General features: G+C 43.1%; 1 protein-coding gene across 4 annotated transcripts in view; it reads right to left on the reverse strand.

The window, feature by feature from the left end:
• NF2 (NF2, moesin-ezrin-radixin like (MERLIN) tumor suppressor) overlaps positions 1–18,283 on the reverse strand; it is a 75,975-nt gene that overhangs the window by 38,083 nt on the left and 19,609 nt on the right. For all 4 annotated transcript variants that reach the window (XM_078060797.1, XM_036123148.2, XM_036123150.2 and 1 more), the window contains exons 2-5: positions 13,142–13,267; positions 11,100–11,222; positions 9,015–9,098; positions 151–219 (exon numbers count right to left, since the gene is read on the reverse strand). In XM_078060797.1, coding sequence (XP_077916923.1) covers positions 151–219; positions 9,015–9,098; positions 11,100–11,222; positions 13,142–13,267 — 402 coding nt within the window. The remainder of the gene's footprint in view (positions 1–150; positions 220–9,014; positions 9,099–11,099; positions 11,223–13,141; positions 13,268–18,283) is intronic.

Here is an 18,283-nt window from a genome sequence, read left to right on the forward strand (position 1 = left end):
AGATTCTACATTCTTTACTCAAGATTGATTACAAATATTTATTCAAATGATTTCACCGTGTACGTCCAATATTCCTTCAAGTCCCTCAGTTAGCTTTTTCGTAGACCACATCTCTGCTGTGTTTTCCCAAACAGGGGATTGATTTCTTACCCTTTTTGGAAGCAATTCCTCTTGGGCCAAAAATCCACGCTTGTGAACAGAGGGGTCGTAGTCACCGTACTGGAAGGAGAAGAAAGGGAGGGCAAGCGATTGAGATTCTAGAGACAACTGCCATTTCTGAACAGAGCTTGACTCTGTCTTCTCCCCTCCCAGCTTGGGGAGCAATTCAGTTCCAATTCAGTTCCGATGACAAGTCAAGATTTCAACCTTGCTAGTTCGTTATCCTTGAATGAAAATACAAAGCTGATTATATCTATGAACAGAGCTGCATAATCCCGTGAGGGATGGATGGGTGATGTGCTAATAAGAATGTGACGTTTGTGGGCACCTAGGTGGCTCAGTCGTTAGGCGTCTGCCTTCGGCTCAGGTCACGGTCCCGGGGTCCTGGCATCGAGCCCCGCGTCGGGCTCCCTGCTCAGCGGGAAGCCTGCTTCTCCCTCTTCCACTCCCCCTGCCTGTGTTCCCTCTCTCGCTGTGTCTCTCTCGGTCAAATAAATGGATAGAATCTTTAAAAAAAAAAAAAGAATGTGACGTTTGTATGGAAACGTAGCTGTGTTTTCTAACCCGCAAAGAAAGCAGTCACTACCAAAACATTAGCTTTTGAAAAGAAATAACAAAACACAACTGTGAAAGTTGTAATTAGCAATGTGTGATAAGAGTCTTACCTACAAATCCTTCTAAGTGGCTGGTAATTGGAGCCAATTGCTAGGTTGGGAGCTGGGAATAATGCAGGCAATAGTTTTAATACCTTTCATTCAGGCTCTGAAAAGTACTTTGGAGAAATCTGATGCCAACGTTGCCATTCCCATTGCACAGACAAAGAAACGAGTAAAAGGTTAACGGATTTTTGCTACAGAGCAAGTGACTAGTGGGGCCAGAAATGGGCCCTGTATTTTAATGTATCCGTTCATGGATAGTAACTTGGAAATTCATTTTCTGATTTAAGAAAAAAATATCCCTTTCTTTCCGAGAAAACTTAAGTCTGACCAGGAAATAATAAAAAATGAAGGCATTTTTATATCTTTTTTTTTTTTCTCAGAGAGAGAATGTGTGCATGAGCGCGAGGTGAGGAGGGGCAGAGGGAGAGGGAGGGAATCTTATGCAGGCTCCACGCCCAGCACTGAGCCCAACACGGGGCTCAATCTAACGACCCTGAGACCATGACCTGAGCCAAAATTCAGAGTCAGATGCTTAACCGACTTAGCTTCCCAGGCACCCCCAAAAATGAAGGCATTTTTTAGAAGAAACTATAAACATATAAAATCAAAGCCTCTCTTGGGATTGAACAATGTTCATCAGCAACTTTAAACTGTGCCTCATTTCCGTACCACCCTACTAAAAAAGTACTATGAATTAATGTTTTTTAAGAATCTCATCATTAGGGGCACCTGGGTGGCTCAGTCGGTTAAGCATCTGCCTTTGGCTCAGGTCATGATCCCGGGGTTCCGGGATGGAGCCCCGTATGGGGTTCCCTGCTCAGCAGGGAGTCTGCTTCTCCCTCTGCCTGCCACTCCCCCTGCTTGTGCTCTCCTGCTCTCTCTGTCTCTGACAAATAAATAAAATCTTTATAATATTTAAAAAAAAATCTCATCATTATTTTTCAAATGGCGGAACTGTACCACATCATTTTTTGTGTTAAAGCAATTAATTCATCAAATTTAAATATTTAAAATATGCCACAGTTTCTATACCCCTGTCTAGGCATGTCTTCATTTAAAAAAGTCTGAAGGAGGGGCGCCTGAGTGGCTCAGTTGGTTAAGCGACTGCCTTCAGCTCAGGTCATGATCCCAGAGTTCTGGGATCGAGCCCCGCATCGGGCTCTCTGCTCAGCCGGAAGCCTGCTTCTTCCTCTCCCACTCTGCCTGCTTGTGTTCCCTCTCACGCTGTCTCTCTCTCTCTCTCTCTCCCTGTCAATTAAATAAATAAATAAATTCTTAAAAAAAAAAAAAATCTGAAGGAACCTGGCCTCTCTTGATCTCCCAAAGGCCTGAGGATGTGAAGAGTCAGTAACTGGACTGAGTTTTTTGGGTTTTTTTAAAGATTTTATTTATTTACTTGAGAGACAGAGCACAAGCAGGGAGAGGGGCAAAAGGAGAGGGAGAAGCAGACTCCCTGCTGAGCAGGGAGCCCTACGACGTGGGGTTCAATCCCAGGACCCTGAGATCATGACCTGAGCCCAAGGCAGACGCTTAACCATCTAAGCCACCCAGGTGCCCCTGGACTGAGTTTTATGGGCACTCTCTCAGGAGGTAGCTGCAGAACACAGGTAGGAGCCTGAGTCTGGAACAGGCTGCTAAAGGTTCAGTCCCAGCTCTTCCACTTATTAGCTGTGACCTTGGAAATTTTTGTGTCTCGGTTTTCTCATCTGTTAAATGGGGGATAATAACAGCATTTGTCTTACAGGACTTTTGGGGGATTAAATGAAATATCCATAAAACCTGTAAAAGTATGCTTGACACATAGCACTCAATACAACCTGATACCAAAAGACAAAAACTCAGATTGTATTACCTCTGAGTCTGTTTCCTAATTTGTCACATGAGAACTTTGGTCTTAGAGGATTTTGAATGGGGGGCCTGCTCTGGTATCCCTCTGAGGCCTTGAGTAAGGATTCCTCTCTCTCAACTTCAGCTTTCTCATCTGGAAAGCCAGGGTCATAAAAGTGCCTGCCTCGTAAGGGGGTGACAAGGATGAAGATGATCTGGAGAAGCATTTTACGTACTGCCTGGCTTACTGTAAATGTCAGTATTAGTGTTATCCTCTGCATTATTTATGACACTGGTTACTGTTTGCATCTGTGATTTCTGAAGGGGTAGGACGCTAAAGCAAGCCCTGTTAGTTGCATTTGCAAACCTCTTAATGGTGCTGACCAAACTCTAAATGCAGAAGTAAGCAGATATGCAAAGTTAAAGTTGTAAATTCAGGTTTCAAAGGCTTAGGAGATTAACGACCCACATTATCATACTGAGCTCCCAGCTACTCCAGTGATCAAATGTTACACATCTGAGCAATGCAGAGGCAGCAAAGACCCTGCTTAAAGAACTTTGCCACTGGACTAACTCCACTTACAACTTTAAAGCCACCTTGTTGTGTGTGTCTGCTCTCAAATGTCTCTTTAAAAAACAAAAGAAGGAGAAAATCCTTTTTTTTTTTTTAAAGATTTTATTTATTTATTTGACAGAGAGAGACACAGCGAGAGAGGGAACACAAGCAGGGGGGAGAGGGAGAGGGAGAAGCAGGCTTCCCGCAGAGCAGGGAGCCTGATGTGGGGCTCGATCCCAGGACCCTGGGATCATGACCTGAGCCGAAGGCAGACGCCCAACGGCTGAACCACCCAGGTGCCCCAAGAAGGAGAAAATCCTTGAGGGGTGGCAGTTGGTTAATATAAAAGAAAGTCATACCACTCCATAGATGGAGATGACTGCTCCTCATCCTCTATGTACAGACGCAGTCTGATAACATAACCAGCACTGAATCTACTTTGAAGCTAACGAAGTTCGGGTTTAGGTCTCTGCACCTGCATGGGCTTGACCCTAATTTTATATTCACAATTTGGTATTCTTGCATTGAAAAGAAGCCCCCTAAGTTATATCAACTTCAGGTCCCACAAAACCTGGATCCACCCCTGATATAAACCAATTGAATTTAAATTCAAGAAGGGAGTTCACCATTTAAAGGATTCTTGAAGTCAATTCTTAGGTTAAACAGAGGCTCTTTCTGGATATGAAATACTATCCTCCGCCAACTACGAGGAAAATTAGACCAAATGCTCTGAACAGGATTTCTCAAAACTTAAAAGATTTGATCAATACATACATAGAATAAATAGATTCCTACTTACACACCAGTCCACTAAATTCCAGGTGGGATTAAAAATTCAAACCTATAAATGAAAATCCACAAAAATACCAGAACAAAATATAGGACATGTGTATAACAACAGTTGGTGAAGCCATTCTAAAATCACTCAAAACATAAAAAGATTGACAAGTCTGGTATGTGTAACAAAAGATAAAAGGTTAACACCCATACTACATGGAGCTCCTATAAATCAATTAGAAAAAGATAAACAATACAGTAGAAAAATGGGCAAGCTGTAAACACTTGATCCACAGAGGAAAGAAATACAAATCACCAGTAAATCTGTGAAAAGATTCTCAGCCGGCACAGTAGTCAGGAAATGAAAACTTAAAAAAACAACAAAAAAAAACCTCTTTTTCTGTCAGATTAGCAAAAATTTTGAAGGACTGATAGCATCCACTGTTGATGAGGATATAGTAAAACAGGTATTCTCACATGTTGTTAAATTAGGACAAAACTTTCAGAGGACAATTTGGCCAAACATAATGTTTTTTATTCCGATAAATTAAAAAATTCACCGTTTTAAGCATACAATTCCGTGGTTTTTAGGATATTCAAAATGTTGTACAACCATCAACACTATCTAATTCCAGAATATTTCCATCACCCCAAAAAGAAATCCCATACCCCTTAACAGTTAAGTCCTGATTTCCTCCTCCTTCCAGCCCCTAGCAACCACTAAATCTACTTTCTGTCTCTATGGATTTGCCTATTCTGGACATTTCATGTAAGTGGAATCACACAATAGGCAGCCTTTTGTGCCTGGCTTCTTTCACTCGGCATTATTTAAATTTTAAAGGTTCTTATCCTTCAGCCCAATTATGCCATTTCTTGGTATTTATCACAACAGAAAGACTGTTCATATGTGCCCAAAGAGGCATATTCAGATGTGCACTGCATTCGTTTAAATAATAGAAAAAAAAAAAACAAACCTACATATCTACCGATAAAGAGACATTTATTTTTTTTTTTTTTAATTTTTTTATTGTTATGTTAATCCCCATACCGATAAAGAGACATTTAAATAATCCACAGTCCCTCCTTTTCAGGAAATACGGTTCGGTAGTTTAAAAATGAAGTGGGACGATCTGTTCTGATAGTTTTAAGTAAAACAGACACGCCGTATGGGAGTTCCTCTGGAGTAACCACCTAGAAGTGGAATTTCGGGGACTCGGGGATGGGGTGTCCCCTCACCTGACGGGCTCTTACCGCATCCATCGCTCTACAAAGGTCATGCCAGTTCATAGTCCTTTTCCACCAGCACATGAACTCAAACAACGCTTCTCTCCTATTTACTACTAATCCTTGTCAACCTTATGGGTTTGAAATGGTACGTCGGTGTTGCTTTAATTTTTCTTTTTCTTGAGCACCAGTGAGATTGAACATCTTTTTGTATTTATTGACCATTCTCACGTTCTCTTCTATAAAGTGCCTGTTATGCATGCCCTTTGTACCCACTTTTTTTTGCTGTCTTTTTCTCATATACTCAAGAGATCTTTATATTCAGGGATATATCCGCAATGCTGCTCATAGAAATCCACCTTAAGTAGAAAAATATTTTGCACATGTACACAAGGACTCACATAAAAGGATTTTCGGTAAAGCACTGTTTCTGATAGGAGGAAAAAGGAGAAACTAAACTTACCTCTCCCTTAAAAGGGGGATGGATCAGTAAATTAGGTTTACTCATCAATGGCCATCACATAGCAATTAGGATCAATGAGCGACATCTACACATACAACATGATACATCTCAAAATCGATGTTGAGTGGGAAAAAATATCAATGTCTAAAAGTATAAGCCAAAAATGGGGGGGTATGCAAAGTACAGCACCATTTATATTCAACTTTTACCCCCTGGATATTTTCAAGTTGGTCTCCTCCCATCCAAATGACCAATGCCCAAGGTGTAACCCTCAGAGCCTCTCACCAAGACTACCACATAGCCCTCAACAGGTCTCCCTGCTTCCAAACCTGCCTCACTCCAATCTGTCCTTCACACAGCCACCAAAGGATCTGTCTAAAATATAAACCCTTCACTGGCTCTGCACCACCCACACAATAAAGTTAAGACCCTTTATGATCTGGCCCCTTATAGACCTCTCCAGCCTCAACACTTGCCACTCTTCACCTATACTTTACATATACCCAACTTCTTAATTGCTTTTTAGCACTCTGTCCCTAACTTGCATCAAAGAGCACCAAGAAACACTAAGCCTCTTCTCCCACCATTCGTTTCTCTCTCTGAAAACTAGGAGTCTATAGGCCAGTGCTGCAAGACTGGTAAATTACATAGCATTCTCTCCCAAAGTCACTTTTAATAAGAACACATTTCAAACACCAAAATCCAACAGGTGGTTTAAAACATTGCAAGATGGTTTGGTATGTCATGTGACTGGACTAAAAAAAAAAAAAACCACCAAACTCAGCTCAGACTTTTGATTCAAACATTCAAACATAACTCAAACTCTAACCAAGAAATATGGTTCTTGTTAACTGAACCATGTGATTAATATTTGTATTTATACTTTGAGGGTAATTGTTTCTTTATGCTTTGGAATTAGCTGTGTCTGTATCATTCGAACAGCTGAAATACTGTAATGAATACATTTGTGCATAATTACATTCCATGTGTTAATGAGCCTGAGTCCCTTTCCATAACCACTCTTCTAAAGTTCCTTTCTGTTTCAGAAGGGTTGTGGAAGAAAACAAACTGAATATGACGGAAGGAAACCAGTATGGTTTGCTGAAAAGTCTGGACTTATGTGACCCTATAAATGAATCTGGAATTTGGTGAAAGGCAGTGCATGCTACCCAGAGATCTCCCTCACACGCTACACAGGGAGGGCAAGAGCAGAGTACTGAGTTAGGCAACCCAGACCCTAGGGTTCTCATCCTGGCTCTACTCTCTCATTCCGTTCTGCTCAAATCCTGTCCATCAAGAAGTGGGCTATAGATTCCATTAAAAAAGAATTAACATAAAGTATTTACGACTTTAGACAAATTACTAATCCTTTCTGAGCCTTAAATTCCTCATCTGCAAAACGGGCATAACAGTCTCAAGCTGTGGCTCATGGAAAAGACTATACTGAGTACCGCACGAAATGTTCATGTGTAACACTTTGTGAAACTGTAAAACATCACCGGTGTGTAAGATCTTATTAATACCGTAATCAGAGATACCCTTTTAATATTAACCAACAGTCCTAGAAACTGGAAGCATGTTATAATAATCCTTAGTTTCTCCAATGCAGACCTGAAGCCATAGATTACCTTTATTTGTAAGATTCTGAAAATTTACACCGGAAAAAACAGTTAGAACATCCTCCTCCATATGAACCACATATGCTGTCTGTGAATCACTTTCATCTCTAAATTTGTAGGATCCAAATTAGTAGGGCTTTCCTACAGTGAAATCTGTTTAAGCAAACATCTGCTGGTTCCCTGAAAAGTTGTTTTTTTTTCCACAGGTGGCCTTTGAATTTGTGGCCCAAAATCCATGCAAAGGAAATGTAGCCTTTGAGACTGAAGCCCTTCAAAGGGAGGTAATGTCCTTGAGAGCTTGGGTCTCCTCTCAGCTGGGGAGAAAGCCTGCTAAAAAGGAACTCGGTTCTGGGCCAGGAAGTGCTCGGATTTGATGAGAGTGACAATGACCGCTTCATCACTGTCAGGGCAATACTGACTGAAAGGACACATTTTTCCTGTTATTAATATTCTTAATCAAGGCATAAAAGGAAGCATATGTTTAGTTGAATCAAGGCCCATTTTCTGTTTTTTTCAATTACTCATTTTTCTGGGCAGTGGAATAGGGGAGGCACAAAACACAATCCCAAAGCCATGAATTCTGCCCTTAGCTTTACCCAAGATTGTCCAAATGACCTTGGGCAAATTGCTAAGAGCAGATACTCACTTTTGTGTCTGTATCTGTGACAGAGTCAACAATCCCTCCTCAGGCCTGATGGATACTCAGCAAATATTAGACGAGTCATCAAATGATAGAATTGATTCTGGTGCTTCTGTTAGTCTAACCAGCATGAACAGACTTTTTCTCCGCCGCCCCCCCCCCCTGCCAAGTGACAGGCCAGTCATTTCCTGGCTTTGATCTGAAATTGTATTAAGCTACCCAAAAAAAGTGGGCTAAGAAGTTCAGAGTATCTTACTAATTTTTATAACACCACAGGGAAATGGCTTTGTGGACACCTCTAACAAAAAGGAAAATAAAAATGGAAAAGATTATGCAAAATCACAAAAGTAAGGAAAGTGCCCCAATTCTGGGGACTTTTCCTTATGCTGCCGTGGGAGGTAGGAAGCAGCAGGACCAAATACAGGGGGGATATCTGAGGGACACGAAGCACCCCTGACTGACCCTGTAGTTGGTCTTTTTTTTTTTATGTTTTATTTACTTTTTTTTTTTTTTAGTTGGTCTTACGAAAACAGAGAGGACAAAACACAAGAGCGGTGGTCTCCTTCACCACCACTCCTAATCCGCAGTGACTTCTCTATGAATGACTCACCGGCAGCTCAACTGGGCTCAGGGTGCCAAAGGGCCTGCCGTACCCAGCCATGAGCACAGCAAGCATGCCCATCAGGGGTGGATGAAGGAAGGCATGCTCTAGGTAGCAATGTGGTTCCCACACACAGGGTGGCTGGTCCTCAGAAGATGAGTTTGGGGCCTTTTTGACCTAAAGGCTATAGTCTGGCTCAAACTGGAGACCATAAGTTCATTTTCCTGGGTTAATAAAAAGTCCAGTGACTGTAATTAACCACATGTGTGTAATGAGATTACAAAGACAGACAATTCACCATAATTCTCACAAGATTATACAGAATCTGGGACAGTGATTATGGTTTCCCCAGCCCACAAGTCCTAAATATCTCCCTCCTGGGGAAAGTCTCTCTGAAGCCTAGAAAACCCAAAGAAACCAAAGACTGGAGTGATTCCCGTGACACACATTAATGCCAAGGAGGAAGGCACTCTCCTTCTTTGAGCTTACCTTGGCCTGGACGGCGTAAGAAGCCAGGAGCACAGAAGCCTCGGGAGGGCAGTAGATCTTTTCATCTAAAATCTGCTTCTTTACCTAAAAGGGGCAACAAGGGAGACATGACACTGTGTGCGCGGAAGTGAGCTGTGCATGCTGGTCACAGCAGATGGCTGCAGGGTGTTCTAATGAGGGCTGCCAAACCAGCCTGTTAATAATTTTCTGACAAAGGGTACAATTTTTTTTATTGTTGCAGACAGGTTGGGAGTACAGGGGCTGAGAAGTTATTGGTAAGATGACTACGCATTAAAAAAAAACCCTTATCTGTTCTGTTCACGATCCTTTTCCTGAAGGGGAAAAACACTTTTCGTGGTTAAAACAGAGACTGCTATCTGGACTGTGACAGAGGGGAGCTGTGAATTCCGGAAGTGTGAGGAGCAGCTCTGCTGGTGATTGGGGCCTCAGCCCCTGCTGAGCACACACAGCACTAGAGGAAATGGAGTCTACTTTAAAGTCTTTACACAAGACAAAAGTCAGCAAGGCCACTGAGTTATGACTGCAGGAAAAAAACCCATCACATTCAAAATGCCTGCTCTAAGGGAAAAGGAAGCAATAAAGTTTGATCGATTAAACTTTTAAGTACATGTGAGGTCCAGGAAATATAATTCTTAAGCCATAATGTCGAATTAACATATCTCATTGCATTTAACTTCTTAGAATGGTGCAGCGTGTGATGTTGCAGACACAGAGGCAAGAGGGCCTCACCAAGCAGGGCACACTGAAATAAACAGAACAGGAAAGCCAACTTTCTTTTCACAGATGTCAACACTGACCAGATTCATAGACGTAGTAAACGTTGCCTTGCTCAGCCACGAAACACTCTAATTTTTCAGTATGAGGGAAAATTAAGCCAAAGTCACATGAGGGATGGGCACTGCTTCTAAGCGCCATCTCGATAACGCTAGCACATTCTGGGGCCTCGGAGATCATTATGCGGTTTTATTCAAAGCAGCGCAACTTTCTAATCCCTTGGTTTCTTTTCAAAGGGGGAAAAAATCCACACTACAGAAAAACTGAGGGGGTTTCCCTTTGAAGGAAAATGTTAGGGATGGGGATGTATACATATATATATATGTAAATATATACATACACTTTTTTGTAAAGTAAATTATTTGGGGGTTTTACTACATTTAACTTAGTATTTACTGAACATACCAATCTGAAGCTCAAACTAATTAGACGAGGACTATGTGACAACATACATACAACTACTTCCGGGAAATCACGTCACTAATGCCCCTGTGCAATCTTCTCTGTTACTGACAGTAAGCACCACTGGGCACACAAGCAGCTCCCGCGCCAGTCACTGCAACTACCCACAAAACTGGGGCAGAACTCTGATCAAGCAATAAGAACACCAGCAAAATTGACCCCGACTCACTGTGCCCCCAGACAGCCAACTAGCGGTCTTTGAACCCACAATTACAGAGCTCCTCATTTCTTCAATTCGGTTGAGCAGTTACTTTTGGAATGCCGACTGGGCACTCAGTGAGCCTTGCCTGTAAGGGGCTTACACTCTAATGAAGGAGCGGGAGATGAATAAGACATTTATAGACAATGGGCAGCATGAAGCACCATGTTTGAAGTTCCACATGTGTAGGATTAGCCACATGGAGTTAAACTCCAACTCACTGGAGTTCTGAAGTCCTGTCTTAATGACAGCAGGTTTCAAACTTTTGGAATAAGTACTCTTTCTAAGACTCTCTCTTTGGACTTCCTTTGTAACTACTAGGTACTTTCCACTCAGCGACAAGAAAACAGGATCCATCTTCAAAGAGGCTTCAAGTCAGGTACCCCTTCTTACACTACCAAAGTTTTGCCATTTCATATGACACCAATTCACATCTCTCAAGTACGGTTCTATTCTGAAGATTTTTCCCCTTCATTACGGGACCAAAGGGACTGACTTCCCAGAGGCAGAACATTTTCACAATGCAAAGGCATCTGTGGTCAACTCCAAGGGGGTCATCCAGGCTGCCTTGGCAACCAGGCCTGGGTGAGTTCTCTCAGAACAAGCGGGGCTAGCACGGACTGGTGTACCTGCAAGAAGAATAAATGTTGCGTGATCTCCTGAACCAGCTCCTCCTCGGCATTCTCAGGGTAAAATTTGGCCAGGAAGTGAAAGGTGACTGGCTCTTCCTTTGAAACATCATGATCCAGCACCTGCACAATTACAGAGCAAAAGAACAAGCTATGTTGGCACCTGTTCCTCCCCTGCCACCATCAAAGAACCTTTTTCAGGGACATATAAATATTTTTCCCTCTCCAAATCCATCACATTTCCCAAAGGTTATGATCTTACAGTTTGAAGCATTCACAAAGCCATCTATAACAAGGGGTAATGTTCACCTCACATGGCGTTTCTGAACCAAATTAATCAATATCCTCAAGGGGTGAGTGGAGCTAAGATTATTAAGGCACAGATGTTCTCAAGGCCACAGAGATAGTTAAAAACTAGAAATTTATAGCTCAAAGGTCTTGGGCACTATCCTTTACAGTAGGCTGAGGTTTTTTTAATTTTCTGAACTTGTGGGAATCCTCCTTTATTCTTTTTTCTTCCTGTCAACCCCCAACGTTTAGGTCCATATTGGGAGGGAGCTTAGAGATGATGAACCTCATCTTTGTGAAATCCTCTAAATATTAATTGAGCAACAAAAGTGAAATGTGTCCATGGTGGCAACCCTTTGTTTCAAGGAACCTCCAGAGATGCCTACAAGATACTTGAGCACAGTCCGTAAACCACACTGTCTTTAATCTTCGAACAATTTCATCCACCCACTGAAAAGCCTGAACCATCTGCTCTCCAGAATGAATTTCATTTCAGGACATAAACATGCCATGTGACAGGCTACAAGGCTCCATTAACATGTGTCATAATTTATTTCCTTTGAGCAGCAAGGTTCCATGGCTCCTGATGCCCCCAATCTAATATCCATTTGGCCAATACTCAGGTATGATTTAAAATTTACTTTGCGGAGAATCACAAAAAGATACAGAAAGTTTTGCTGTCTTAGGCAGATAATTCTTCGTGCTCCTGCCCAAATTCCAGGTGGCAATGTCCAGGAGACCCAAAATAAACCAGATCTAGGACTCTCTCACTGATAACGGCACATGGTGGCACTCTGATGTTCATGACCATTGGGAATTACCATACGAAATTTATAACCAGCGGAGATTCCAACATGAAGATTCAGATTACTGTGTACAGATGGAAACACAATTTGAACACTTGAGCTTAGAGTCAAACTTATAAAAAAAAAAAAAACAGGAGGCGTTCATTGTCTATCACGCCATGCAGCAGATGATAAAATCAATTGCAGAGGGTATTGACTTACTTTGAGATCTAGGGGTCTTTTAGGGGCTACTAACAAAAAAAAATGGCCCTGTTCCCAAACGTCTTCATGGTTAGGTAGGCAGGTAAGTAGGTAAGTGTGCCTTCGTGTGTGTGCACACATAAATCCGTGCAGACAGCAGTTTCCTTAGGTAATATCCATTTCTAAGCCACATTAGAACTGCCGGGAGCCCCAACTTGTCTTCCAAACCTCAGAAGGCCCAGAGAATCATAAAAAAAAAACAGACATTGTTTGTTCACCAAAGGAAGTGGGGCACTCTCTATTCCTTGGATCATGTTAATGACTAAATTGAATTGGGCCACAGTGTTTCTCAAAAAAGACTTAAACATTCCCTAAAGAACATGAGTCCCAGGCAAATCTTTCAAAGACATAAACTATTTAAAAAAAAAAAAAAAGGATAATAATGTAATAGTAATTTTTATTCATAAAGCCTGACTAGTGGTTCAATAAATTGAACAGCATAAAGCCAGAAGCAATCAGCCTGGTGACGATGAGTAAAGAAGCCAGGGAGGGCAACAGCTTCATCCTGGTTGGTTCTGCTGGCCTAGGAGGAGCAGAAAGCCTGTGGCATCTCCGGGACCTGTTCTCTACACGACTTACTTCAGGACTTGCCCCCTTCTCTACTGGGTGTCCCTAGTGCCCCATGATGAGCAAAGTAGCTAGGCACATGCTCAGGGAAAAACCAGAGCACACACCAGCCTCACTGGTCTCATCAAGTTCCAGCCCAACCTTCTTGTCCATTTTGAGCCAGGCCACGGTGTCCTTGATCGTGTACTGCAGTCCAAAGAACCAAGTTTCCCGAAGCCCCAGGGTCCGGCACACCAAGTCAAACAGGTCCTTCCCTTTCCACTTCATCTGCAATATAACAGACCAACAGGGAGGGTATTGTGAGCAAAAGTCATAATCCGCTTGAACAAAAACCTTTTCTTTGCACTTCCTGCTCTCAGGTTCTAAAATGTGGGGATGACACTAAGATGGCTGATGAGCACAGAATTCCTAAATAATTTTAAAGCTTCCTACACAAACCGTGAGTGGGAAAATACCAATTAGAGCTTAATGGCTTAATCACTGCAAAGCATACACAATACCTCCCTTGGACAGTTCCTTACAGATCTTAATATCCCCAAAGCTGCTAATTTAGGAAAGCTGGTAAATAAGCATCCTCATTTAGGAGAGTCTAGCCTCTTGAGTTAACCCAGGGAGATGGCTAGCTTCTAGGACATTAATTTCTTTGAGACTTTGTCGTTGATTTTTTTTTTTTTTTAATCATGACACTGTCCTTTGATAAAAAGCTACTGGGTTTTTGTTTTGTTTTGTTTTGTTTTAAAGACTAGTTTTACTGGAAGTTTTTTTTAAAAAGCAACAGAGGGGAGTAACTTGTAACTGAAGTCATAAATCACGCACAAAAAGAACCATTAGCTACCAGTCAGCCCAACCACACATCTCTCCTATCCTGATGCGTAACTGAGGCCAAAGGAGAGGTGACTCAGCCACAGTCACACGGAGCAATTTCAAACTCTTGGTATCTAAACCCAGGGGATGAACAGACACCAATATACGGCAGCACACTTATCCTACAGTTTCACTTTCTGAAAGGACCTAAAGCAATGGCTGCTAAACCCTTTTCTCAGCTTTTCAATCTGAGAAAATGGAAAAGCAAGTTCAACATCTTAATGAGAGAAGAAAATGCCCAGCCGCTTAGTAAATGTTGCCACCTTGTGGCTTCCAATTTAAATCACTCAGGATGTCCCACACTAGCCCCCTTGCTGGGCTCACCCCCCAGCCTCATCACCCCCCCCAATCTGGTGGACATTCAGATATACACCGGGTACAGCTGTGAGCACATGAGACACATCCCAGAGATGGAGGTCAAAGTAAGAATAATTTGGGGATTCAAATGCAAAGTCGCCAAACACAGGAAGGGCAAGACCACTCGACTGCAGAAGCATCTGTCCTTCTCCTGCCCTCATTAGAAATCTTCTCCCAATGTCCTGGCACACGGAAGATGCATAATGAAAAGGAAAAGGAGAAAATTTAGGGTTCAGAGACATGTTATAAAAGCAAGAAGGAAAAAATAAGTTAGACCTCTGATAACTGATTGGCTTTTGCTAAAACCTGATTGTACAGAGGATTTTTCAACTAGGCCTTCTATTTTTAATATATATGAATGAACAGTGTGTTCTCTACGAGGTACTCAACAGGAAAGCCCAACCCTTCTCTGTGTTTACAGTCAAAGAGCAAAGTAGCAAGCTAGATGGAAGGGCACCAAAACTGCAGCAGACAAGTGGCTGAGATATGAATTGGCTTTTGTCCTTTACTGGGGCCATTTCTTCTGTCTACCCTTCCAGCTCTGCCCCATCACCTCTCCGGGACTTTAGTGAGGCCCCTGGAACACTCCAAAGGTTGAGGTCTTCAGAAAGGATTTTGAGTAGAATAAAATTAAATGACAAGTTTTATTAAAAAAAAAAAAAACAAAAAAAAAACATGATGATCTTCCCCTTCTGTAAGGCTTACTAAATGTTTGTCGGCACACGCATTTCTCCAGTCTGACAATAGCATAAAGGGTTTTTTATTTTATTTTTTTTTAAGATTTTATTTATTTATTTGAGAGAGAGAGACACAGTGAGAGAGGGAACACAAGCAGGGGGAGTGGGAGAGGGAGAAGCAGGCCTCCCGCGGAGCAGGGAGCCCGATGCGGGGCTCGATCCCTGGACCCTGGGATCATGACCTGAGCCGAAGGCAGACGCTTAACAACTGAGCCACCCAGGCGCCCCACAAAGGGTTTTTTAATTCAAGGCAGGTTTTTAATTCCTACAGGCAGACTTCACTGAAGAAATATTACTTTGGAAAACTAGAAGCTTCGGGATGCTGATTATCCTCTTGTCTCTATTTTAAGCCAGTACACAGTATATAAATTATAAATGACTACCTTTCTACGAGATAATGTAACGCTAAAGAACAGATATTAACTTGGAGAAGTGAAATACCCAAGGGCCAGGAAGATCACAGCATCGATTCCCAGGCTGCCATAACTCCCGGCCACAGTGGGGCTGGGCCCGGCCACGGAGGGGCCGTCCACAAGCTGGATGTGCAGTGCATCTGAACCAAAGCTGCGAAGAGGATGATGAGCGAATTTCTTGACTTTGGGGGAGTTTAAATTCTCAAGCATAGTATCATATTAATGCAGTTTTCCTGTATTCCTTTCTACTTCTTTGTTTTTAAAATGCAAAACGATCCTTGCCAAATGGGAATAGACAATGTCTTTGTTCCCAAGAAGCTTGCAATAAAGTGGGGGGGGGGGGAAAGTCTCACACCAATTCAGAATGCCCTATTCAAGATTCTTAACTTTGACTGTAAGGATCATAGAATGTCAGAGTCAGATGTGAGCCAGAGTAACTACCTACTGTAGACCCTTCCCTTTAAGTATAAATAAGGAAACTGAGTCACAGATTCTTTGGCAGCTTTCTGAATCAGACACTGGCCTTTTTCCTGGTGATCTAAGGTAGGAAACCCCTTCAGTTCCTCAATGGCCTCTTCTCCTGCTCTGAGGTCTTCCATTTGTCTTGCTCTATACCAGCACTCCCCAACCAACTTTTCCAGTAAGAAACTGATGTCATAATACTTCTCTTGCCCTGAAACCAAACCCATTCTTGGAAGAGCCAGATATTGCTCCTTTACAGCTCAATGTGAATTAAAGCCTCTGCTCCCTCTCTTTCAATAAGCACTACAGAGCACATCCTATGTGCCCAATGTCAGACACGGAGAATGCAAAATGGTGGACTCGTGGTCCCTGTGGGAGACACAAGCAAGGACCTAAGTCAGAAAAGGCTTTAGGGGCGCCTGGGTGGCTCAGTCGTTAAGCGTCTGCCTTCGGCTCAGGTCATGATCCCAGGGTCCTGGGATCGAGCCCCGCATCGGGCTCCCTGCTCAGTGGGGAGCCTGCTTCTCCCTCTCCCACTCCCCCTGCTTGTGTTCCCTCTGTGTCTCTCTCTGTCAAATAAATAAATAAAATCTTAAAAAAAAAAGAAAAGGCTTTAGAGAACAAGTGAGAGTTAGATGAAGGAGGGAAAGAAAGAATTCTAAAAAAGAAAATCATGGGCGCCTGGGTGGCTCAGTCGTTGAGCGTCTGCCTTCAGCTCAGGTCATGATCCCAGGGTCCTGGGATCGAGTCCCGCATCGGTCTCCCTGCTTGGCGGGAGGCCTGCTTCTCCCTCTCCCACTCCCCCTGCTTGTGTTCCTGCTCTCACTCTCTCTCTCTGTCAAATAAATAAACAAAATCTTTAAAAAAAAAAAAAAAATCATGATATCTACAGTGAAATGCAAGTCATCTGGTAGAGCTGAGACAAACACCCTGAACTCAAGATGGGGTGTGGTGGGAATGTGGCATCATGTGGGGGCCAGGGGGCTCGCCATGGAGTCCTTGAAGACTCTTGGGAAGAGGAGTGATGGGATCAGATCAATATTCTAGAATATGTTTCCATCAACAGGGCAGAGAATGGGTTGGAGAAAAGGAGCCTGGAATCAAGAAAAGCAGAAAGGAGGCCAACTCCCGCCTTGAAGAAGGCAGTGGGAGAGAGAGAAGACAGCCTGAGAATTGGAAAAGAGGCAGTCGCAGAGCTGACTCCTGAGTGCTGGTAGGGACTGAGGGAGCAAGAATGAAGAGTGCCACCTGCATTTCTGGCTTGAGCACCAGGTGGTTCCACTAGAGGAGAGATGGCAGACAGGAGGAATAGATGAGCAACTAAGTGTTAGGATAAGTTAAAGTGCTGGAGGAAACCAAGTAGAGATGTTCTAAATACATTTGATTTAAACTCTTATTAGCTCTATTTATAAAAGAAGATGCTCTATCATTAAGTAATTAAGAAGTTTTTCTTTTTTTTTTTTTTTTTTATTTTTTTTTTAAGATTTTATTTTATTTATTTGAGAGAGAGAGAGAGAGAGTGAGAGAGAGCGCAAGAGGGGGTAGGGTTAGAGGGAGAAGCAGACTCCCCGCCGAGCAGGGAGCCCGATGTGAGACTCGATCCCGGGACTCCAGGATCATGACCTGAGCCGAAGGCAGTCGCTTAACCAACTGAGCCACCCAGGCGCCCCAAGAAGTTTTTCTTTTGGGTTAAATCTAACCTCCAGCATGTTGTGTACCTACATGAGGTTCTATTTTTCAACATGCCCTTCCCCAAGTGTATGAGGCTTGCTTAGTCCTCCTAATTTGGGCCTCTACTTCTTTACAAACAAGAACCACGGGTCACAGCTGCTCCAGGTGGTTCCCATGACACTCTGTGAAGGGAGGCTTCTCTGGTGCCAGCTGACTCACCAGAATGTGACCGTGCCCATCTTTACAGTTTTATCAGTGACCCACTGCATTGTGCTGATGCTGTGACGTGACCTGAACATCTGAATGTCTCCCAAGATTGTAGGCGCCGCAGAGCAAGAGCGATATCGGTCATCTCTGTTGCCCACAGTGCCCAGGTGACTTTGTACATACAAGACACAGCAAACAATGGCCGTCTAACAGAAGACTTGCCTACTTCAAAAACCCAAGTCTCAAAAACTTTAAGCAAAATTAGCCCCCATTATGGGCGCCTGGGTGATGTAGTCGGTTAGGTGTCCAACTCTTGATTTTGGCTCAGGTCTTGATTTCAGGGTCATGAGATTGAGCCCTATATCGGGCCCCATGCTGGGCGTGGACCTGCTTAGGATTCTCTCTCTCCCTCTCCCCTTGCCCCTCCCCCCCATTCCCCTCCTTCCCAGCTCGCACACGGTCTTGCTCTCAAAAAAAATAATCCGGGACAGGGTGCCTGGGTGGCTCAGCCGTTAACCATCTGCCTTCGGCTCAGGTCATGATCCCAGGGTCCTGGGACCGAGCCCCGCATC

The sequence above is a fragment of the Halichoerus grypus genome, chromosome 13 (genome assembly GCF_964656455.1).
Source record: "Halichoerus grypus chromosome 13, mHalGry1.hap1.1, whole genome shotgun sequence".
Classification (NCBI taxonomy): Eukaryota; Metazoa; Chordata; class Mammalia; order Carnivora; family Phocidae; genus Halichoerus; species Halichoerus grypus.